The sequence below is a fragment of the Heteronotia binoei genome, chromosome 7 (assembly GCF_032191835.1).
Source record: "Heteronotia binoei isolate CCM8104 ecotype False Entrance Well chromosome 7, APGP_CSIRO_Hbin_v1, whole genome shotgun sequence".
Classification (NCBI taxonomy): Eukaryota; Metazoa; Chordata; class Lepidosauria; order Squamata; family Gekkonidae; genus Heteronotia; species Heteronotia binoei.
Genome location: NC_083229.1, coordinates 103,276,501 through 103,300,898, shown reverse-complemented (window position 1 = coordinate 103,300,898; position 24,398 = coordinate 103,276,501). Strand labels below are relative to the sequence as shown.

The 24,398-nt window shown below is 44.1% G+C and overlaps 1 protein-coding gene across 2 annotated transcripts in view; it reads left to right on the top strand.

Moving 5' to 3' along the window:
• Positions 1–8,351: 8,351 nt before the first annotated feature.
• CARMIL1 (capping protein regulator and myosin 1 linker 1) overlaps positions 8,352–24,398 on the top strand; it is a 203,043-nt gene continuing 186,996 nt past the window's right edge. For both annotated transcript variants that reach the window (XM_060244127.1, XM_060244125.1), the window contains exons 1-2: positions 8,352–9,125; positions 17,770–17,867. In XM_060244127.1, coding sequence (XP_060100110.1) covers positions 9,086–9,125; positions 17,770–17,867 — 138 coding nt within the window. In that variant the 5' untranslated portion in view covers positions 8,352–9,085. The remainder of the gene's footprint in view (positions 9,126–17,769; positions 17,868–24,398) is intronic.

Genomic DNA, 24,398 nt, shown 5'->3' with positions numbered 1-24,398 from the left:
GTACAGTTTTGCCAAGCAATGTAACCTACTGAAGAAACCAGATCTGTGCAACTTGTTACCTGCTAAGCTGAACTCTTGGTTGCCAACGGGCCTGGAGAAAAACGTTCTGTCCCTTTAATTTCCATAGTATGTGGAAATGACCAGGTGAAACTTTTCATGCCATGGAGGCAAATAACGTATATAAATAACATATATTTAACAAATAGCAAATAAAATAACAAAAATAACAAAATATGTAAATAATAAATATGTAAATAACAGCTCATTAAGCCTCCATTAAAGGGATATTTCTCCAGACAGTCAGCAGCCCTACTGAACCAAGATACATATTACCGTTTGCAAGATTAATAATACCATCACCATCACTTTAAGGGTCAAAATATTCACCAAGTTTCCATCCATGTAACTGTTTACTTCATTTATACCCCACCTTTGTCTCCAGCGAGAACTCAAAGCAGCTTTATCTGTCCTACTCCCTATTTTATTCTGACAATAACCCTGTAAGGTACATGTGACCGACGGACAGAAATCCTGCCCCCTTCAGTCAGCCACCAATCCCCTGTATGCCTGTTTGGTGTGTGTGCTGTTAACAGCCATTCAGTGTCCGTGGATGACTGAAGAAACCAAGCTGGAAGGGAGAGTGAGACAGAAAAATCTGTTATCCTTATCACATCAGTTCAGATTGGATCTGAGGCTTCAAAGACAGATAGGAATCCTGTCTCAGAGTTTGTCTTGAGTGTAAATACTGAGTGGGAGGGATCCTGCCTCTGGAAACTATGTAGGTCTTAGAGTCAGTTTTGTGAAAAAGCATGTTAACATAGCGAATGCTTGAGGAAAAGCCTGTAGCTATATCCCAAACCTGTTTTTGAGGGAAACAACTGCCTAAAGATTTGTCATTTCAGGAAGGAGTTCTCATTTACACTACAAAAAAATGCGTTTCTTGGAAGGCCAATACTTGTTTCAAAAATAAAATCTTGGCTGATAAGTGTTCTCTGTACCAAGAAATTGACAACTGAAATATTATGACTTAATGAGCCCAGCTGTAAATCACCTAATTTAGGCACCAACAACAGTAAATCTGTTTATCTTTAAAGTGCTGAAATATTCTTGGCTGTTTTTAAATCCCAAACGACTATGGAGGAATTGCCACTTATTAGCAAAATCTAAAATGACACAAAGTAGTGAGTAAGCTGCTGAGTTCAAGGGAACGCTTCAGACTGAATGTTAAGCTGAAAAAAGTATGGAAGGGGCCAGGCCCAGAGATAGGCAGGTAGGTGGAGGCTTTGTGCTAAATCTGTACTGCCAGATTCCATGCCCTGCACTTGAACAGAGTGAGCTTGGATGTGTGAGTGGATTCTCCTCTCCTCCCTTAGTTCAGTTCTGGACTGCCTCTTCTTTCTTCATGGAGCTGAGGGCTACCTGGGCTTTTTTGTAGCAGGAACTCCTTTGCATATTAGGCCACACACCCCTGATGTAGCCAGTCCTCCTCCAGCTTACAGTAGGCCGTATACTAAGAGCTATGTAAGCTCTTGGAAGATTGGATACATCAGGGTGTATGGCCTAATATGCCAATGAGTTCCTGTGACAAACAAGCTCTGGGGGCTACAGTTTGATTTTCTTTGTAGGTGTCTTGGATGCAAGATATACATGCAGTTGTGTGAGGTACCAATGGATTGTGCCACTTTAAATTGTAGGTAAGAGATTACATTTTCCAGTGTTGCCCTGAATTTATAATTCCCTGCAGGGCTTTTTTTGAGCAGAAACACAGGAATGCAGTTCTGTCTGGCTTGGCACTAGGGTGTGTGGTCTCATACGCAAATGAGTTCCTGCCGGGCTTTTTCTACAAAGAGCCCTGTGTGACACAGGGGGTGTGGCCTAATATGCAAATGAGTTCCTGCTGGACTTTTTCTACAAAAAAGCCCTGATTCCTTGTAAGTAGAAGAGTATTGTGTGCAAAGAACCAAGCTAGATCCTTTCTCCCAAGTCTAGTTGCAGGCATCCCCCCCTCCTTCAGAAACAGTAAAAATGCAACCCTCACCAGCAGTCTGAAGTGGTACAGCCTGTTTTACTAAACTCAGAATTCTCCCACCTCTGCCTGCTGCATGTGTATACCTGACCTGATGGGGCAGAATCAGATGGCAGAATACTAAGGTGACAAAATTTAGGTAGGAAAAATCCAATGCATGGTTATAGGATGGGGGAGACTTGTCTGGGTAGTAGTATGTGTGAAAAGGATCTAGGGGTCTTAGTGGACCATACACTGAACATGAGTCAACCGTGTGGTGCGGTGGCTAAAAAGGCAGATGCAATTTTGGGCTGTATCAACAGAAGTATAGTGTCCAGATCAGCTGAAGTGATGGTATCACTTTACTCTGGTAAGACCTCACTTGGAGTATTGTGTTCAATTTTGGACACCAAATTTTAAGAAGGATATAGACAAGCTGGAACGGGTCCAGAGGAGGGAGATGAAGATGGTGAAGGGTCTGGAGACCAAGTCCCATGAAGAAAGATTGAAGGCGCTGGGCATATTTAGCCTGGAGAGGAGGTGGCTGAGAGTGATATGATCACCATCTTCAAGTACTTGAAGGACTGTCATATAGAGGATGGTGCGAAATTGTTTTCTGTGGTCCCAGAAGGTAGGACCAGAACCAACAGGTTGAAATTAAATCAGAAGAGTTTTCGGCTAAACATTCAGAAGAACTTCCTGACAGTTAGAGCAGTTCCTCAGTGGAACAGGCTTCCCCAGGAGGTGGTGGGTTCTTCTTCCTTGGAGGTTTTTAAACAGAGGCTAGATGGCCATCTGATAGCAATGCTGATCCTGTGAATTTAGGGGGAGGTATTTGTGAATTATCTGCATTGTGCAGGAGGTTGGACTAGATGACCCTGGAGGTCCCTTCCAACTCTATGATTCTATGGGATACAGTCATTCTATGGGAATGGAAGCACACCATCAGATTGCAGCGGGGGCTGACATGTTTTGAATGCTCTTTGCACAAGATTGCCTGAAAGTTTTTTAAAAGTTTGACACACTTATGTGGATAATTTGGAAATACTAGTGGGGTGGGGGAGAATTAAACAGATTTGAGTATTAAAATGAATCTCAAAGAATATTAAAAGGGAAAACTTCAGTGAATAAAAGGGAGAGATGATGAAAAAGCCACAAGAGCACATTTAATTCTGTATTTGTTCTCCAAACTCTGTTAACTTCTGCTTTGATTATGAGATTTACCAGAATCCATTTTTCGGGATTTTTGTGCAGTGGAGAGTCTTGTCTAAAACAAAGTCTTGTCTAAAGCACTGCAGCATTGATAATACCATGTCTCAATACAACTTTCTTTCATACCAAAGATTTGGTCTAAAATGCTGCAGCTTCGGGACATAATCTGAAGATTATAAACTGTACATATGAAAACGCTATTGTCTTTATGAATAGGAGGCAGGTCATCCTTTTTAATTCTGTGACAAAATGGGACTTCTACGTCCCACACTTCTCAACACACCTTACTTTATCTTGATTTGTGAACAGCCAATAAGAATGGCATTCCTTTGTCTGACAGCAGGGGGCAAACCAATTCACTTTCCAAAGCACCTTGTCGATATCATTAACCTACTAGTGGGAAAACAGTTATCTTGGTCCTGTATTTTAACTGATTGGGTTCTTCTAACAACTGTTTTTCCAGCCGTAAAAACAAATGTTCCTATCAGAGTAAGTTTTTAAAGAAAACAAATGCCATTTTCTCAGAAACACGGGGAAACTTGATGAAGTCAGGTTTTTGAAAGTGCTCCTTTTACTACTTGAATCCAGCTGGCATAAGCAATAATATTGTAGAAGGTTACTTTTTGGTATGGGACCAGGCACAGAGAAAATTAAGCCTGAGTAAGCTCATCAAAAGAAGAAAAGTTAATTAAAATATACTAACACACACAATTATTTAATAGAGATAATATGCACAGTGGAGGATTTTCCATCTTGTATCCTCTGAGCCACATTGTGAAAGGCATTCTTTGTGTGTAACATATTTATACAACAGAAAAGAAATTCCCTGCTTGAGAGACACTGCAATCTATTTATCTCAGACAAAAAGACAATAAGGGCATTGTTGGCCCAGTACTAAGAAAGAAGAAAAGGGCACAGGAATTTGGAGCTAATGTTATCAAACGTCAAGGATTTCTCCAGACAATGACAGTCCCTGTGCTACTGTCTGAAAAGATAAAATTACAATAGTATGCCCAGAATTTTATAGGCACTTCAGCTACTGATTCCAGTTATTGTTACATCCCAGCTATATTCATGCCTTTCAGTGTCCTCCTGGTTGTTAGATGACAAAGGTCATGCCGATTGGAAAGACGTAGGCCTTAAGAGACAACATGGTGCAGTCACAGTGGTTAAGAGCTGCAGACTGTCATCTGGAGAATGGGGTGTGATTCTGCATCCCTCCAGATGATGCCTCCTAGGTGACCTTGGGCCAGTCACAGTTTTCTCAAAACTCTCTCAGCACCACCCACCCCACAAGTTGTGGGGAGTGGAAGGGAAGGCAATGGTAAACCACTTTAGGACTCCTTAGGGTAGAGAAAAGTAGAGTATAACAACCAACCCTCCTTCTGTGAAAGGCATTCTTTGAAGGACATTGTTCTCCCCACTTTTGTTGGGGTTCAAATGACCCTTGCTGACTCAGGTAAAAGTCTTTGGCTAATACTGGATCCAGATTTATTACTAGAGAAGCAAGTTAATGAAGCTGCAAAAAAGACTTGCTACCAACTCAGTCTAGCCCATAGTGGCCCAGTACCTTGATATACCTGGCTTGGCCACCTGGTTCCACGCCACAGTAACATTGAGGCTAGTCTGCTGTAATGCACATTGGTCTCCCCTCAGAAACTTCAGGGAGTCCATAATGCCGTGGCTTGACTATTAGAGGGAGCCAGATGGAGCATGCATATTACCCTCATCCTGCAGACTCTGCATTAGCTGCCCATTTCTTACTGAGCTCATTTTAAGGCATTGGCTGCCACATACAAAGCCCTTCATGGCTTTGACCCCTCTTATTTGCAGGACTACCTCTCTCCCTGCGCTCTGCCACAACAACTTGCTCATGTCAGCAGGAGCTTCTGCATGTGCCCACCTGCAAATGGGTAAAATTGACAATCTACATGTCCATGTGTTTTCTCTGTGGTGGCTCCTACCTTGTAGAATGGTCTGCCCCAAAACAGGCCTGTATCTCAGATTTCTTTTTTTCTGGAGGGGTGCTGTGGGACATTAGTTTAATTAACAAAGCATAAACAAGGGGAAGGGGGGTTAGGGTACCAGGAGAGGGTATGGCTGGCAGATTTGGGAAGGGGCACTGCCCCCATAACCCCACCTAGTCAGGGTCATCCCTAGACTGTCTGTCCCCCCCCCACACACACTGATAACATCACCGAGCCATATGGGGCACCCAATTCAGCGTCCCCAGAAGGCTGGTGCTCTTGGCAGTCACCTAGTTTGCCTAGTGACAGGGCCGGCCCTGTTATGGCCCTGTCAGGAAAGCTTCCATTCTTCTGGCTTTCCACAAACTATGTAAAACTGAACTATTCAGGAGGTCTTTTCTGTGCAGGTAATAGGTAATATGTGCGCTGCATAAAAATGGTTTTACAAACTTATTTGCATAAATGATTAGGGTCTGTGGCCTATGATGCTGCATAAAGCTCGTTGCAAGTAGAATCTTAATTATGTAATTTCTCTACTGCTTAATGTGTCCTATGCTGTGCTTCAGTTTTTTCCTGGTGGTTCCAGATTTCTAAAATCCTAATAAACGGGTAATGGAATGACTCACTAAGTATAATCTGCTTTGAATCCCCATGAGAAAGGTGGACTATAAATAAAGTAAATAAATAAGGTAAATAAGATTCACACAGGGATTCCAGCAAGCTAAGTTTCTGGTAAATAAGAAACTACTTTTATCCTTAAAATGACATAGTGGTCCTTCTGACCATCACTCTGAGATGTGTTGGTGGCAGTAATAGCCACGATGTCTTCAAGTGGGTTGGGATCAGCATGGGACGGGGTGACAGAATAATCACCATGAATTATAAAGGGTGCCTATCCTCACTGTACCCTTTTGCCTTTTAGTGTTTTGTGTATATGTGTGAGCGGGGTGGTGTTTCAGATATATGGAAATATAAATTTGGATTATTTGGGAATCTTGGCAGAGAGTTTGAGAAGTGAGAGAGAGCACTATGGGGTATTCCAGAGATGCTCATTTAATTGTGTCTCAGAATCCTGTTGGACTTTTGTCCTAAGTAGAGTCTTATTTGGCAGTGGTTGGAACAGAAGACCTCCTCCCAGGAACAAAGAAGGGCGATTGTATTACAACCAGGCCTCAGATTCAGCAGATAGGAGCACAGCTCCCGAACCTTTCTGAGGGTTCCCCCTCTTCCTCCCCATCTACCTTGTCCATAGAATTGTAGGTGAAGCTGCATAACAATCCCTGGATTAGGAGAGGGGGCAGACAGACAGCCACCAGCCAGGGCTTTGCCACCCCCCCAGCAGCTTTCAAACATCTGAAGTTTATTCTATATGGCTCTGTCCACCTGTGGTTTAATCTGTCCACCCCTGGTTTAGACTTATATATACGGAAGCTATGCCTTTCCCCCCATCACCATGGGACTCTCCAGCAGAGGCATGGGTGAGAGGTGAGAGGAAACAAAAAGCTCTTTGGCAGAGGGGGTCAAGAGACACAGACCCCAGCAGCCTGGCAATGCTCAGGTTTGGCTGCTGCATTGGGGGCTGCCCAAGTGAATCAAGCTTGGCAGCCACTCTACCTGGCCAATGCCTGAGGCACTGACCTTCTTGCTCCCACTCAGCTCACTTTGCAGCCTGGCTCTGTGGGGCCTGGCTGATCCATGATGGGGCCAGCCCCTGGGCCCCCCACTGTAGCTATGGGCCTGACAGCCATGGAGCTAAATGAGTGTAGGTGGGGGACAGAAACTTCTCATCCCAGGACAGAAAAGAGGTTGTGGGAGGACAAAAAGCGCCCCCTGGAAATTTCAGAAACAGCTTCTTCATCAGGCCTTCTCAGTTTTGCCACTTCTATGCAGGAAGAATGAGAAGTAGGCAGGCCCGGGGCTAGGGTATATTGGTATATTTGTGTGTCATTGTCATACCCCCCCCAACTTTGCTGAGGCCTCCCGAGCCGGGCTCTAAGCGCACTCGCTGCCACGCCCCCTGACTTCGCCAAGGCCTTCTGAACCTCAGGAGGCCTCGGCAAAGTCTGGAACAGCAGCGAGCGCACTCAGAGCCAGGCTCTGAGCGTGCTCGCTGCCACGCCCCCCAACTTTGCTGAGTCCTCCTGAGCCTCAGGAAGCCTCAGTGAAGTCAGGAAGGCAGCGGACGTGGGGAGAGGGGGTGCCTTGTGGTACCCCTGGGCCAAGTGGTGCCCTAGGCAGCTGCCATCCTGACTTCCCCGAGGCTTCTGGAAGTAGGGTTGGGGGGAGCACTGGGAGAGTCAGGTTCAGACCCCCTCTCCTCCTGAGCCAGGACCCTGTCATCTGGGTTAAAAGTGCTATATACAAAAGCAACTACTTTATATAGAAATATAAGACACCCCCCCCCCTTTATGGTATTAGTATCTTTAGTCTTGCATATGATTAAATACATTTATTTGGGCTTTTGCAAGTTCCCCAGTAAATCAAGTGCTTTCACCGCTAGAAATCAATTGCTTTTGTCTGTATTTTGAGGGGGAAAAAACAATAACATTAATTGGGTTTGCCTGTGTCCTTTTTAAATTTATATCTGGCATTACATTTTATGGCACACATGGCCTGACCCAACAAAGTGACATGTCAGATCCGGCCCTCCTAACCAACAAGTTTGACACCTGCTAAAGTCCAAAGCCTCCATTTTCTGCAGGTGAACTCTTCTTCGTTGCCTGGAGATCGGTCATAATAGCAAGAGATCTCCAGCCACCACCTGCAGGTTGGCAACCCTAGTAAGGGAGGAACGGTTTGCCGTCGCAGAACTCTAGCCAATGCTTATTTATTTAGCAATAAATCCCAGGCGAGCGTGTACAAGAAGATCTTGGCCCCTGAGGTCACCCTAAACGTGCTTATTGGGAAGACAACCCTACAAGCGCGGATAGGTTTGCCTCTTTCTTTGGGATTTGGCGGGGATTTCTTTGCCCAGGCTTAGCCGGCCTGAAACCAGCAGATGGCCCCCGATCTCTCTGTTTGCCGTGAAATTCTGTGACTTGAGGAGGGAGGGAAGGAGGGACCGAAGCGATTAGTACAAATGCCCTCAATTCTACCCCCCCCTTCCCATGGCAGCGCGCATGGAATCTGTGCGCAACCGTAAGGCGAGCTGGAAAGACGGCTGAAGCGAAAGCAACATTCCTGGTGGCGGCCGCCAGCCCGCGCAACCCTTCCCGGAGAAACCCGCAGCGCGGTTCTTTTCTCGGGGGCAGGCTCTGCCCGAAGAAGGAGGAGGGAAGAGGCGGCTGCCCTTCGGCGAGAGCCGAGCGAGCGAGCGGAGCCCTTCCCCGGGCTGGGCTCTGAGAGAGCCAGGAATGCCACCTCCCACTCCTCCCACTCCTTCCGCTTGCACCTCAGGCCAGGAGGTGGCTGCGTGAGGCAACAGGGGGAAAGCGGGAAGAAGGAAGGGGAAGGCGGCGAGACGCAGGAGCCCCGCTGCAGCAGCAGGGAAGGGGGACTCGTCTGGCGGGGAGAGGCGGGCAGGAAAGGCTGGTGTCGCGGCGGGCACGGCTCGGGGGCAACCGTTCCGCCTCGCTGGGAAGCGTCTGTCTGTCTCTCTCTCTCTCTGCACCCGAAATGAAGAGGCGTCGTGTAGCAATAAGCTCGTAAAGCGAGCTCCCCTCTCATCTCTCTCGCCCCTTCAAGGGGAGGGAGGGAGACACCAGCAGCAGGACTTTCGGGTGCTTTTTTTTCCTTCTTCTTTCCCCTCCTGACCTTCCTCTTTATATAGATAGTTTTTTAAAAAGAGCGTTTTGGAATTATTTTTCTACGCGTGTGTGGCAAAAAAAGAAGCTCGTAGTTGTCACCAGCAACCAACACACACACACCTCATTGCCAAATATATTTAAAAAAGGGAGCAACGATGACTGAGGAGAGCTCAGACGTTCCCAAAGAGTTGCTAGGTAAGCATGTACGTTTTACTCGCTGTCTCTCCCCACCCCCACCCCCCTTGGCTATGAACGAGGGCTTAAGTGCCGGAGGGGCTCTAGGGGGGCCAAGAGGCCGGTGTGAGGCACGGATCGAGGTCTGCGTCGTTGACCTCCCCCCCCCCCACCTCTTGCAGTGTCACTTCTGCTAAATACTCCCCCGAGTCGTCCATTGGGGGGGGGGGGAGGCGTGGTGGGAAGGTGGGTTCGCTCGGGGAAGGTGGGCTTCTGGAAGGTGAGTCGCTTTCCACCGGAGGGGGCGCTATTGCTGGAAGAGAAGGGGGGGGGGGGCTTTGCAAATCTCCTCCCGGCGATTGCGCGGTTTTTGAAAAGCCTGCGGAGCGAGGGGAGTGCAGCGGAGGGCTCGGCGTTGCTAATCCAAGGAAGTGAACGCCGCGTTAACCCCTTGAGGGGGCGCGCGCGGCGGGATGAAAGACGTGTCAGCAGCAGCGCTTGAACGCCGCTTCTTTCCTCTTCCACCCCTGGCCTTATTGGGCATTCGCGCTGGTGGAGGCAACTGGCAGCCCTGCGGGTTGTTCTGGCCTTCCCGTCTGGCCTCTGCGAAACCTCCAATTCCCCCTCCCAACCTTCACCTAGTAAATGCACATCAGCTTTCTTTTGCAAAGCTTAAAACGTGAGCAGAAGGGCCTTTAACCCTTTCCTCTTCCGTCTGAGCTCTTGCAGGACGTTTGCCTTGTGCTCTTCTTCGGCTGCTCGCTCCTCTGTGCTTCAGTAAGACTAGTGGCAAATGGGGTGGAACGGCTGTGTGCCGAGAGCATCTATCGCTGCTCAGACTGCGGAGGAGGTCCGCAAGAAGACCCTTGACTTAAGTGGGCCACTGAACAGAGCCATCGTTGCTGGCCCTTGTTCAGTTTTTTAAAAACCCAAAAGCCTCGTCACAAATGTTTAATAGACTGGTTGTCTGTCGTCTGGCTGCAAGCCTGGTTTGGGGACTGAGAAGGCACAAGTGGTTCTGGCAGTCTGCATGCACAGTTTTGTCGAAGGCAGTGGTTTGCTGCTGAGATCTGTCGGTGTTGTTTGATGTGGCTGATCAGGGTGTCAGACTCATTTACAATCTGATCTGTGTGTTGCAGGTGGGCCACACATGCCATAACACGTCCAAATGCAAAGAAGTACTAATTCTATTACTATTAATTAAGTTCAGTATTCACATAGGAGTCATGTCATTGGTTGGACGTGCCAAGGATTCAACTTGTGTTGATGAGTGCTTACTCTGTGGGCTCTTTCTCTTCTTCTGGAAAATAGTTGAGGGTGGGAAGTGAATTGGGAGTGATGCAGGGTAGGACTCTAATACTGCAATCCTGTGTAGACTTACACCAATCTAAGCCAGTTGAAACCCATTCTTTGTGGGATTCTGTGGGGTAAATGTGTGTCTTAATGAGGGGTTGAACAGAGAGAGAGAAAAGTGAATGGGATGCCAAGTACTCATAGAGGCAAAAAAAGGCCCTTTCTGTGTTGACAGCCAGCCTGCAATGCTTGAATCCCCAGGTGGGGTGGCCCAGAGATCTATCTTGTGCTGTTTAATACGTGTGGCCACATTGTGTTACCCAGAGTTTTATTTATTTAGTTTGTTTGTACCCCATCTTTCATCCTAATGGAGATTCTAGCAAAAACTCTGTGAGGTAGGTTAGGCCGAGAGTGCACTTGGCCTCCACTTCTGTGGCAGAGTTGGAACTTGAATCCTGAATCCAGCACTCCTGATGAATACACCACGCTGGCTCCCATCAGTATGTATCTGACAACCTGTTGTATACATTTCATATCTATCAGCTGTTGTACTGATCTGTCTGAATTTGGTGGCTTTAATTTTTTTTGGTATAATTTGTATACCTGGACCACTTTATGAGTACAAAGAAAAGCAATGCACCAATATTTAAATGAATTTCTGACTAAGATCCCAAATATATCTGTACTGGTTATGGAATGTTGCCTGAAGGCTGTGATCACGTGGCCAAGGAAAAGCAAGCTGAAAAGCTGAATCCAGGCAAGACAAGAAGAGATGCTGTTCTGAGAGTGGGTAAATTTATCACAGTTGGATGGTGTAATGATGGCTTTGGTGGGTGCATTTAATAATCTTGGGGAGCTGGCTTTAAGGACTGAGAAGCATGCTGGTGGTGTTGCTAGGATTGCTTTCTTTTGGCTACATTGCATTAGAAAATGTGTATCTCCTTCTGATTGTGGCTGATTTTCGTCAGGGTTATCCATGATCCTTGAAACCAGATTTCTGTAACATGCTTTCTGTGAGGCTGCCTTTGAAGACACCTTGGAAATGACTTTCTAGTGGATCAGATTTTGAGTCCAGTGGCACCTTTAAGACCAACAAAAGTGCACATGAAAGCTCATAGCCTGAATAAATTTGCATTGGTCTTAAAGTACTCAAAATCTGTTCTAAAGTTTCAGACCAACATGGTTGCCCATCTGGATTTGTCCAGTTGATTATGAGAACTAGTAAATTCTGTTGTATGAATGAGCAGTGGTGTACCTAGCCTGGTGTACCAGGGCAGATAATTTTTAAACAACCCTTCCTCTTCCCCCCACCCCCAATCAAGTCACAACTGACCTGTGGTGACCCCTCAGAGTTTTCAAGGCAAGAGACATTCAGAGGTGGTTTGCCATTGCCTGCTTCTTAGTTGACCCTGCTTAGCTTCTGAGGTCTGATGAGATCAGGCTAGGCTGGGTCTATCCAGGTCAGGGCCTCTCTTCTATACAACAAAGCTGTTTTCAGTAATAATCACGAAGTAAAACAAATTGTAATAATGGCTAGAAAAGCAAGGCAGATAGTAAAAAGGTATTTTATTTAACTTTGTACATATAATCATGCCAGTAAAAAGATAAGTATCAAATTCCAACACACTATTCCCCTACAAGGACCAGTGTGATGTAGTGGTTTGTCTCAGACCGGACTAGGATCTAGGAAATGCAGGTTCAAATCCTCACTCATGCCATGGAAGCTTGCTGGGTGACCTTGGGCCAGTCACATTACTCTCAGCCTAACCCTGACCCGGATGGCCCCAGTATGACCCCTTGAGGGTGTTGTGCACAGTAGGGGTTGCTGATAGTTCCAATGCTGAGGGAACTAAAGATGGTTTCAGCTTGTTCTTGGTTTTTTTCAGTGGCAGTTTCAGTCCTTTGGGATGGGTTGCCTAGAGAAGTGCAAGAAGGTGTTATCAGTGAAGGGAAAAATGCAAGGCTGAAGTATTTAAAGGGGTCTTTGCAAATTCACTTGTTTTGCGCTGATTGTTTGATGGTTTGTTGTTGTTGGTCTTAATGATTATGTAACAGATTGTATGAAACAGCATAAAAATGAAATTAACAAGAGACAAAATCCCCTGATTAAACCTAATACTAATAAAGCACTGAACCCCATTGAAGTCAGTGTGTAAGAGCATAGGGAATGAGTAGAAAACCCGTATATTGGAGGGACCCTCCTAGCAGAACTATTTGGGAAATATTTTGCCCCTCACAACTGTGTTTCATTCAGATTACAGTCCACCTATTTCATCCCGTGTAACTCATTGGTCTCCATTAAGAACTGTACAACTCTGTTCTGAGGTTGTTTATTATCACACAGAAGGCACCAAAGCAAAGGAACCTATATTATGACATTTCCAGTTTATCACCTTATTGGGGCAATATATTAAGCATACAGAATGCTGTGCCTAGAGTATTTATATAGAATGGTAGATGCAAAAATCATTCCTGTTGGCATGTTTTGGCATGATTCAGCAGAGCAGAGTATAATGGATTCTTCCTGAACATAGAAAAAGATGTACTTATTCAGTGGTAGAAGCCATGTTGTACTGCCAGTTATTGCTCTCTGCTGTATTAGCGGTTGGTTATGCAAGCAAAGTGGAAGCAAAAGGGAGACTTCTAATGGGAGATGTCAGCTTGGTGGACATTGGTGTTGTGGAGGGAAGGAAAAATGCAGCATGCTCATATAACTATGTTCCCCACCCCTTTTTCACAGTAGTAGAACAATATGGTTGAGGTAGGGAGAAGAGCCATTTCTCAAGAGCATTAAGATATGATGACTATAAGAATGGAAGTGTTAATGCTCGTAAAAATATAGGTGATTCTATAACTGTCTGAGCAGGGTAGAATATTAGAGCTAAACTTCAGTGTATATATTTAATCTCAAGCTATGGATCAAAAAAGAATTCTTGAGCATTGATCCACTTCTAAATGAGAACAGGATCTTAGCAGCAGAATGCTGTAAAATAAAGCTACTTGGGTTATAGCAAGACATACATTATATTTTACACTATTTATTATTGCTGGGAAAAATATGAAGCAATATATTTAAAGGCATTTTAAAATGTTTTTAAAAAGGGTAAAGGTAGTCTTCTGTGCAAGCACCAGTCATTTTTGACTCTGGGGTGACGTCGCATTATGACATTTTCACAGCAGACTTTTTACGAGGTGGCTTGTCATTGCCTTCCCCAGTCATCTGTGCTTTCCCCCCAGCAAGCTGGGTGCTCATTTTACCGACCTTAGAAGGATGGAAGAGTGAGTCAACCTTGAGCCGGCTACCTGATCCCAGCTTCCACCAGGATCGAACTCAGGTTGTGAGCAGAGAGCTCGAACTGCAGTACTGCAGTTTTACACTCTGTGCCATGGGGCACTATATGTTAGTTAGAACCCAGCTATTCTTGACATTATATAAATGTTCCTGTTCTAATTAGAGAAAATGACTCAAAGATTTTTAGATAACATTAATATACAATTAGGAATTACTGCATAGGTTATCAATTAAAAGCTGTATTGTTTGTTCATGGCTAACATAAACTAAATGTGTATAATATAACATCTGTTAGCTTTCAGAATTACGGCTTTTTGTGTTCTCTATGGGGTCTCTTGTACCTTAAGAATGAAGAAAAATTCCCTTCTGTTTCATTTGTAGAAGTACCTAAGTTCTCTGTGGATCAGTTTGCATGAGTGATACTTTGCTATTCTATACTGTAGGCTAATGTGTTAAAAGAGACATGAAGCTAGATGCACTTGCATTAAGGTGGTCATGGAAACACACTAACGTTGCTTAAGTATTGCACCTAATACTAGTTTAGTTTTTTGGCATTATCTGTAGGTCAGGGGTATCAAACTCATTCATTATGAGGGCCAAATCTGACATAAATGAGACCTTGTTGGGCCGGGACAGGCCAGGTCAGGCTGGGCCATGTGTGTACCTATTTAAGATTACATAGTAGAGACATAAATTTCATAAAGGACACAGACAAACACAATTAAAGATTTTTTTAAAAAAAAACTTAAAATAAAACATGCTTAAAACTTTAGCACTCAGTCTTAAAGGTGCTTTCTTTGTATTTCTCCCATGGGATCCGGGGAACTGGGCAAAGGAAACTCTGGCTCTTTCCCTCCTTCCCCAGGGGACCAGGAGGGAGAGGAGCCTCAATCAATGGAGAAAATAGAGGTTTTGCTCTGTAGCTCCTGTGCGATTGAGCAAGCCTTGCAAAGCAAGCTGCAATGCAGAAGGCAGCAAGAGAAAAGAAGAAGGAAGCAGACAAGAGCCAGTTGCTTGGGGGCCTGATAGGAGCTTTCCAGGGGCCTGATTTGGCCCCCGGGCTGTATGTTTGACACCCCTGATAGGTAATATATAATACAAGTGGAGACCCACAAGAAACTTGAAAGGCTGGGGAGTGGAGGCAACAATGGGAGGGGGGAGTGAGCCTTCCTGAGGCATAGGGTAGGTGGGGGGGCAGGTACTCTGGGGACAGTGTGGGGGGAAGGAACCCACCTGCCTCTCACCATGGCTTCCCCCACCTGCCTGCAATTCATTGCTGCCCAGAAAGGCAGGGAGGAAGCTAGAAGCTGTAGAGCTCACCTTCTTCCAGCCCCTGGGAGCCTCTTGCAGCTGCTGCTGCTCCCCATCCCCATGATGCTTCTTTGCCATTGGCTTTTGAAGCTGCTGTCAGTCTGGACATGCCCTGCTCTTTCAGCAGCAGCAGCAGTGCAGCACTTTCAGCACAACTGTGTTTTCCTTTGGACAGAACATTGGGAATGTGTCTGTGCTGCTCAGATCTCAGGGGGCCATCCAGAGGGCCACAGGGGGAGGAAGGGACACCAGAGGCTCCTCTCAGTGCCCAGCCACCTACATTCCAGCTGGGCATGCTGGGAGTGGGGTGTGCAAGTGACCAGGCTGGGAGCCGTGTTGGCCCTGGTGTTGCGGGGAGTCTGGTGGCTCAGAGGAGCTATAATAATAATTGTCTTCATATCTCCTGTGTTTGGGAGTGATTTAACCCTCCATCCATTTTTAATGTTTTCTGCAAACCTAAGGGGTCCCCCAAGTTTGGAGCAAAATCTCCCTTCTGTCAGTATGGCCCTGATCTGCAGATTTAAGTATCCACAAATCAGGGCATACTTGACTATCAGATGGTACAAGTGGGAACCTTCAAGAAACTTGTAGCAGCAGCCATCCTATTACCCCTGCCTTTGCTTCCTCCCTGCCCACAACAACCACTGTCACTGATATGATCTCTTTCTTCTCCAGTTCCTGTTGTCACACATACACTGCCTCTCATTCTCGGTTCTCCATCCAATCATTTTTTCCCTCCCTCCTCCTTTCTCTCTTGCTCCCTCAACTGCTGCAGACTACAGTAGTTCCTCCTCTTCCCCACCCCCCATGGAGTGCGGCTGCTGGAGAGGTAGCAAAGGCGGGCCTGGCTGCCAGCAACTGTTTTCTCACATAGCAGTTTCACCTCCTCCCATTGTCCACAAGGTGTTTGCCTATCTCCTGCAATGTATTGGTGTATTGTCCTGCAGGTAGGGTAGGCTGAGCTGGGGACAATTCCTATGGAAGAGGTGCCTCCTCTTCTGGCAGCAGTTCCTCCTTCCCACTGCACCCCTGCCAGCTATCCAGCCCATTATGTTGCTGTGGCTCCATTGTCTTCACTTGCACTCTTGTTTGGGGGTGGATTAAACTCTCCCAATATACATTTTTAACATCTTCAGATTTTTCTGCAAACTTGGGGAGTCCCCAAGTTTGCAGAACTTTCTGTTTTCTGTCAGTGTTGCTTTTATCAGGAGATTATAAGTATCTGCAGAATGGGGCGCATTTGAGATTATATACATGATGGTGGGCAATGTTCCCTCTGAACTGTGAAGTCTTATGAGCAAAAATTCTACTTTGTGAGCTACTGGCATTAAAATTGTGAGCTACTGCATAAATAAGTGCGTGCAGGGGCCATCCTGCCAGAGCAGGCTGAGCTAAGACAAAAATGTGTAAGCCAGGGGCTAAAAAACTGTGAGCTAGCTCACATGTACTCAGCTTAGAGGGAACACTGATGGTGGTAGTGTGTGTGTGTATTTAACAGTTAACCTTGACAGTTCTAGAAAATGTTAGTAAAGCAACTGTATGCTGCACCAGAGATCCCAGCGCTGTGGCCATTGATATACTTTCTAGTGTCAATTTCCTTCTTTTCCTAAGTCTATCTTCAGACAAGCCCAGGAGGCATCAGCTTCCTGTCTGCAGGGAATACCCATTCAGAAATTATAGGAGAACAAGCAGGAATCCTCAAGGACTTGTAAGGCTTACTTTACTTTCTTCCATATCCTTTCCCCTACAATACTTCTTCCTTCTGGCAGCTCCTGCTTTTCCTCTCCCCTTTCCCTACTTCTTGGGTAATGCATGTGCAACCACATGAGAGATGATGGCTTCCATGTTGTCTCTATGTGGTGGTCTTCTGGAAGAAATTGCTTTAAAAGTTCCAAGAGCTTGTTGGGAATGAGTTATTGGAGACAAGTGACGAGTTCTGTCAGGATGAGACAAGACCAAGCATCAAGATGTAACGGCAGTGATTCTAGTAATACTTTAGTAAGGTATGGCAGGTTTTCATGTTCTGGTTTTGGCACATCCATGCTTAACTGGAAATATTCCTCAAACATTTTGTAATGAAGAATTGTTTTATTCATGCCTTCAGCTGAGCAGTACAGACTGCCAGCAATCTGGACATTGGTTCATGTGTATTTCAAGAACTGGTACAGCTTGTGCATGTATTGCTCTTTTTCAGACTACTCTTTAGTGTTTCCCCAAATCTAGATTAAATCACTGGATTGATAACAATCCTATATTTTGTGGAGGCCTTTCTGCATTTGTCAGATAAAAGGCATCTGAACTATTCTAGTGTTACAGTTTATGGGGTGGTGCAATTTGTGCTATTCTTCCATTGGAATTTTTTAACTTCCGAAATGTAAGAGTTCCTGCTGTACAGTGTATGTGTGAATGAAGCTAAACCTTTGTTTGAGTGCCTCAGTATCAATCAAACTAAATGTACTTTGACAGATTCCTATTTCTTGTGAGAGAACCAAACCTGTGATTTCCTCTGTAAACTTCACCGAGTAGAGAAGCACACTCCTAAAAATGCATTAGCTCAATTCCATTTTTAGTTGGGGGTCATATTGGAGCATATGGCTTCTGATTGTTAAAAACAAAAACAAAAAAAGGTAGTAACGCTTTCTTAAGAAACACATCATTTAAAATGATATGGTTCTAAGAATACTTCATTGACAGTAGAACAGTAGCACTGTTGCATGTGTTTTTCCTCTTCTTGACAATGAACGTAATTTTGTATATTCTCCATTTCAGAAAGCGTCAAGGATATAATTGGAAGGAAGATAAAAATTTCAGTGAAAAAGAAAGTTAAGCTAGAAGTTAAAGGTGACAAAGTGGATAATAAAATATTGGTAAGTACATTTTGTCTTCATTATTAATACAAGTTACCTTTTGTAAAACTCTCTAGAAATATTGCTCTAATTGCCTTAAGTTTTCAGAACTGTGTGATTAAATGCAAGCCATTGTTTTTATATATTTGATGGTACTAAATAATTCTTCCAGAACAAGAATCTTGAAACTTTGTTTTTGCAATATGTTGTGTACTTTACTGTGAAGTAGAAGCTGGCAATATCATATGAACATATGAAGCTGCCTTATACTGAATCAGGCCCTCGGTCCATCAAAGTCAGTATTGTCTACCCAGACTGGCAGCGGCTCTCCAGGGTTTCAAGCTGAGGTTTTTCATGCCTACTTGCTTGGATCCTTTTTAGTTGGAGATGCCAGGGATTGAACCTGGGACCTTCTGCTTCCCAAGCAGATGCTCTACCACTAAGCCACCATCCCTCCCCATATCAGCAATTTGTATTATGATTATCAGCGATCTCCAGGCTTTTCAGTATATTATCACACAAATTTTCATGGATTCCATTTGCAGCTACTAAACTTGTGCAAAAGGCAATAAGTCTCTGCTTGACATGTGTTAAAAAGCACACACTCTCCTACTTTTGGGGAATGATTAAGTCTGTCTTCATTTAAATGTATGTTTTATCATTAAGTAATAGTACTATCTATAAATAACCTACTTTCCCCAAGATGAGCTGCTTAAAGAGTTTGGAATCTTCTGTGTAATGTCTATATGCTCTCTGCTTTCATAGCCCCATGGTCTAAAGTTTTCAATTCCCTACTACAGCTTTGGATTGTGCAAGCTTCTCTTATGTTCTTGTTGGTAGGTTCTGTTTTAAAACTATATTTGAATGACAGATTCACTCAACTAAGTTGCACATTAATGACTTTTGACTTGCACAGAATCATTTATGTTATCAGTGATAATTTATATGTTTGCTCTGCGGCAGTTAGGGCTGCTGGAACATTACCATGGTTTATATATGTTTATCTGAGACCCACTTCCCACTGCAAACTTTGTTCCCTAGTACAGATGTCCAGCAATAAAATACACTGTGCAAAGTTGAGAATGACATAGATGCACTCAGAAGTTGTTGCTATTATCACCCCAACCCGTGAGCCACCCTGAGCCTGCCTTCGGTGGGGAGGGCGGGATATAAATAAAATAAAAAATAAAAAATATTAAGTGTGAAGTGGCAATTGGAAGATGACCACTTTCTTCAGTGGTTTTCACAGAGAACAGTGCACCCAACATTCTCATGTTTTATACTGAGCTATCTGCTCCTGAATAAAAACCATAAGTATTCCGTCTGTGTCTTTGAATTCTGACTGTGCACATTAGCTTACTGATTGATTAACTGCATGTATGAGTTCCTTTCTCACAGAGACTTCAGGCAAATTACACATAGCCGGTACTGTCAAAAAATGGGACAATAACCAAATGCATTAGTATATTAGAAGTCTGGAACCACCAATAAGAACTGAAACCTAGCATAAGTATTCACACATGATGCTTTAAGCAGTACAGAAATCAAATAAACTAGTGGGAATCCACAAGAAACTTGGCAAGAGCAGATAACCCATTCTCCCCTCCTTCGCTTCCTCGCATCTTTCCTTTCTTCTCTCAGTCTCTCACTCTTTCTCCTGCCAGCCCTTTTCTTAACTCTCTCTTATGCATGCCTGTCACTTTTTCCTGTCTTTCTGCCCCCATCACACTCCCCCTCCCCAGCAGCAGCGGCGGCATTGCTGCTCCCAACTGCCTACCTGCTTCCCAGCCCACACAGCAGCAGTGGAGGTGGTGGCTCTCCAGGAATCACAACAGATCTCCCAACTACAAAGATCAGTTCCCCTTAGGGTTACCAGCTCCAGATTGGGAAGTTCCTGGAGATTTGGGGGTAGAGCCTTGGAGGGTGAGGTTTGGGGAGGGAAGCAACCTCAGCAGGGTATAATGCCATACAGTCCAAAGCAGACATTTTCTTCAGGGGAACTGATCTCTGTCATCTGGAGAACAGTCATAATTCTGGGTGATCTCTAGCGCTTACCAGGAGGTTGGCAACACTTTCCCCTGCTTTGAAGAGTGCTCTGGAGTCTATGGCATTATACCCTGCTGGAGTATCTCTATTCCTCAAACCTCACCCTCCCCAGGTTCCACCCCTCAAACATCCAGGAATTTCATAACCTGGAGTTGGCAACCCTATCTCCTTCCCACCCATCAGCCAACCCACCTCTATCTGCCCTTTTATCTTCAGCTTTCTGTCTCCCCCCACCCCGCCCCTCCTCAGCCTCTGCCTAGGAAAGCTATGGTCTTTGTCCACAGTGGAGACCAAAGCCCCTTGTCTCCTACTTTTTATCTGCACAACAGTCCTGTGAGGTAGATTAGGATGAAAGTATGTGACTGGTCCAAAATCACCCATTCAGCTTCCACAGCTGATCTGAACCTTAGACTTGCAGACCCTGCTCTGAAGCTGTAATGACTAAACCAAACTAGCTTTTGTAGGGCGGGTGCTGTTGAACAGTAGCAGTGACCTGGACTAGTTGAGTCATGCACAGTGCAATCTAACAGTGTGGTTTCCATGAGCATAAAAAAGTATGCCAAACTTTTAGACTGTGAGTTATATTGTTTAAAGAAAACCTTTTTCTAAGGCAGTATCTTACAGTTAAAGGAGATGTACACTCATGATATTTCACAGCTCAGGGACTTCAGGAGTTCAGTTGTCCCAGGGGTCATTTCAGTCCATGGCAGGGTTAGCCCAGAACACAGGGGCCTTGTCTTTCTTTTCCCCTTCCTTCTTGATTCTCTTTGACCAGAGACCTTCCCCTTTCTCCCCAGCTCTTCATATGCTGTTTTTAATACATTCAGGGTACAGACTTCACCATATCACACAGAATAACTACATTCTAATAACCATTTTGTACTTCTGATTGTTCAGTTAAAGAGGGATTTGTTCAGTTAAAGAGGGATTGATCTGTTAAAGAGGGGTTATGGATTTCCTCCATAACCACCAAAGTATTCAGTGATTTGGAGTATTATAATCTGAAACTAGGGATGAGCATGGACTGGCTCATGGGCCAAATTTTGTCACAGACTGGGGTCTGGTTTGTGGTCTATGAGCCCAGTCCATGCAATCGCATCTCTCACGAACCACCATGTTTTCCACAGAAGTTCATGGGAGCAGTCCCGGAGCCAGACACACCGGTGCCAAGGATTGCCAAGGCAATGGGGTCTATTGCCTTCCCTTCACTCCTTCATTAAATGGGAAAGTCTGTGGAGGTTCATGGTTCATAAACCCCATAAACAAACGAACCTCCCCGGACCTCCGTTTTATCCGTTTGTGCCCACCCTTATCTGAAACCATGGCGTAGCATTGCCTGTAGTTTAAAATCTTAATTTTGTGGGTCTGACATTCTGCTTTTGCAACCCAACTGTTTCCCCATATCTGGAAGGAAGAACTGTTATTGTGCATATGGCTTTCTGGAAACCCTTATAGGATCAGAACATGTAAGGCAGGCTGTCTGACTACTTATCTAAAATGCCATGATTTATATTCTACCATTACTTATGAATAATGGAACACTTGGACCATTCCATTGGGATTTAAATTTAAAATTGATTCTTCCTACTGGGAATGTAATTTGAACACCCCTTCCTCAATCCTCTCATCTAACTGTGTAGGGCATGCATTTTAAAAAACCTATCCCTACAGATTAGGTCTTGGGCCTTGTGGCCTTTGCCTCTTAGGAAGATAGTTTTAGATTGTACCATGTGTCACTGCAAAAGAGATGTTGGAGCTTGTAGCTTCCTTTGTGTATTAGAGAATTTGTCACTTCATCAGTTTCAAAGGCAATCTTAAGGAGACAGACAACTTCCACCTTTCTGATGCAAATGGAAGCTGTAGACATAAAAAATAATTTTGTCATCATCAAGAGCTGTAGGTTTCAAGATGACTACTGTACTTGCTAAATACTGTATTTGTGTACTGAGTTCTGGTAAGCAGCTCCCTTAAGAAAAAATGAACTTTTTTGTTTATTTTGAGTTTTTGTTTGTTTATTTCTATCCTCCTTTTTTGTGTAATTCCTGCTCCTCAGTATCTAAGTTTGTTTTATGGCTTTGGCTCTTGCTTAAAGAATTTAAGTACTGGCTTCCAAAGCATGCCCAATCTGCTTATTCTTTTCCATTACTTTGTTATGTGTGTGCATATACACATGCACACATATTTAGGTTGGGCTGTCTAGTGCATGGATGTTCATTTGGATATATCTAGTCCAAAAATACCCTATCAGTATTTTCTGGATATATTCAGGTTTCCAGATGATATCTGGCATTTTCCAGGATACTAGGAAATGGGTTCTGAAAAATCCCAGCAATATTCGGGATTAACTGGAAATATTGGGAGCCAGCATTTTAAGACTCCCAGGGCAATGTTGTCTTTATTTTACTAGTGTATCTGTGTCTTCCTGGGGCTTGATATCAGCCTGCCATATTGGTCAGATCTTTTAAACTGGTTTTGTTGTTCTTGCAACACTGTATACTTTGTGTAAATTGGTTCATCTGGGGTTTGCTTTTTGCAGTGGAATCTCTGGTTGTACATTGACTCAGATTCTCTGATTTTATACTTGTTGAGCTTGGGGTCCTGTTTGGTTGACTTGGATTATTTTCTGATTTGACATTGGGTTGGATTCTTGGGTTGTACATTTGTTGTTCACGTTTGCCACATTGTTCTGCAGTTCTGACAGAATCCCCTTGTACTTCATTGGTTTTGGGGGTTTGTTGGTTCTCTCTGCTTTGAGAGGCTTGCTCCTGTGTCTTTGAGCATTCTTTGACCTGAGAAAAAGCATCCGCCCTTCCATAGCAAACAGGAATCCCCCTCCCATAGCAAACAATGGAGGTTGTCCTGGCGCGTCTTGTTCAGGGTCACATAGAATTGGACTTCTTGGTCTACGTAACTTGAAATGTGGGTGTTATTTAAATGATAGGCTCCAGCAGCTGCATTGCAATTTTGGTGCAATTTGCTGGAAAAATAGCCCCTCCGGCCCTCTGGAAAAATTCCCTATGGGAAATAATGGAGCTGAATAATACTGGAATCCTGGGGTGGAGGTAGGGGATCAGATCCAAATACCAAACCATTATTTGAAAACTGAGAATTCTGATAATTTTTATCTCTGATATCTGGATTAAAAAACACCCTGATTTTTTTTGAGCTGCACATCCTTAATTTGTGGTTTACTTCTTTTTCTCTCCCAGTGGCATTTATTTATTATTCAGGTTGAGTTAGGAGGAGGTAGTAATTGTTCTTGGATTGATCTTGGTCGTAAAAGTGCCCATATCTGCTTTCTTCTGATACACATATCTGCACACTTATTGACATAGAAGTCCCATTGAGCTCAACAGATTTAGCAGCAAATATACATAGGAATGGGCTGTATGCCATAAATTCAGGTAGAGCTGGGAGAAGCAGTACACAGAATAGAAATACCAACTGAAGCCCTACAGCGTGTCACCAATGTATCATGCCACTTATGTTATGTTCTTATGCCACTTCTTATATTAGAAAACATGATAGTTTTATTTGTAGTTCACATTCACTTGGAATGTCCCTGTCCAAGATATTTTTAGCCCAACATTTACTATGGTCTACTTGCAATTATCTAAACTATTTAGGTGTTTTGCTTTTTATAGTTTCATCAACTTTCAGATCTTACTGTTCTTTGCATTATTTCTTAATCTTTAATTTATGTCCCAATTTGCTTAATTCTTAATTTAAGTCCCAGTACAGTTGGTGATTTTCCTAATAAAACAAGTATAGGACTGGGCTTTGGTAAATACAGGTTTTACCAGTTTCTCTTCTTCTCCCTCCTCCACATGGACAAAAGTATTTTGCTTCACAGTGATACGGTCTATTTAACTCAAGGGGGCAAAGAGACATCCTTAACTATAAGTGGGGAATTTGGTTTAAAAAAAAACAATGCAAGTTCAGTAAGCAAAGAGACCTTTAGATGCCTTATTAGTGCTGACAAAGATTGCTGTTTGGTGCCTAGGAAACCTGTAGCAGAATAATAAGTTCATGCATACTGGCTTAGTTGCATGTTCAGTGAAAGTGATAGCAGAATTGCAGTGTGGGTGAATGGGGCAGATCTCTCTGCACTGTCATCATATTTGCCTGTCTTAGCATGAGAATAATCTAACATTCCTTGGTTGTGTGTGTTCTTTAGGTGGCCCATAATGAATGTTCAAATAAGCAGTAGGGGACATTCTGTTCATGTGTGTTAATTTGCCATGAGCAATATGTCCGCTCCTTTACTTACTTCTGGAGGCTTATTTACAGTACTGCTGGTTTTAGCTTGGTTTTGAGTCAGTTCTCTAGAAGTCTGAGGTATCTGTTAAGGTTATGTTGGTCAGTTTCCAACAAGCTCAACTGCATCCTAAGAGTTCTATTATTAACAGTGTAGTTTACCCCTCACATACATGGCTTTTTATTATTCTTACTTGCTTGGTGTGGATAGCTGGTCATAACGGCCAAATAAAGTATGGCTTAGTTCAG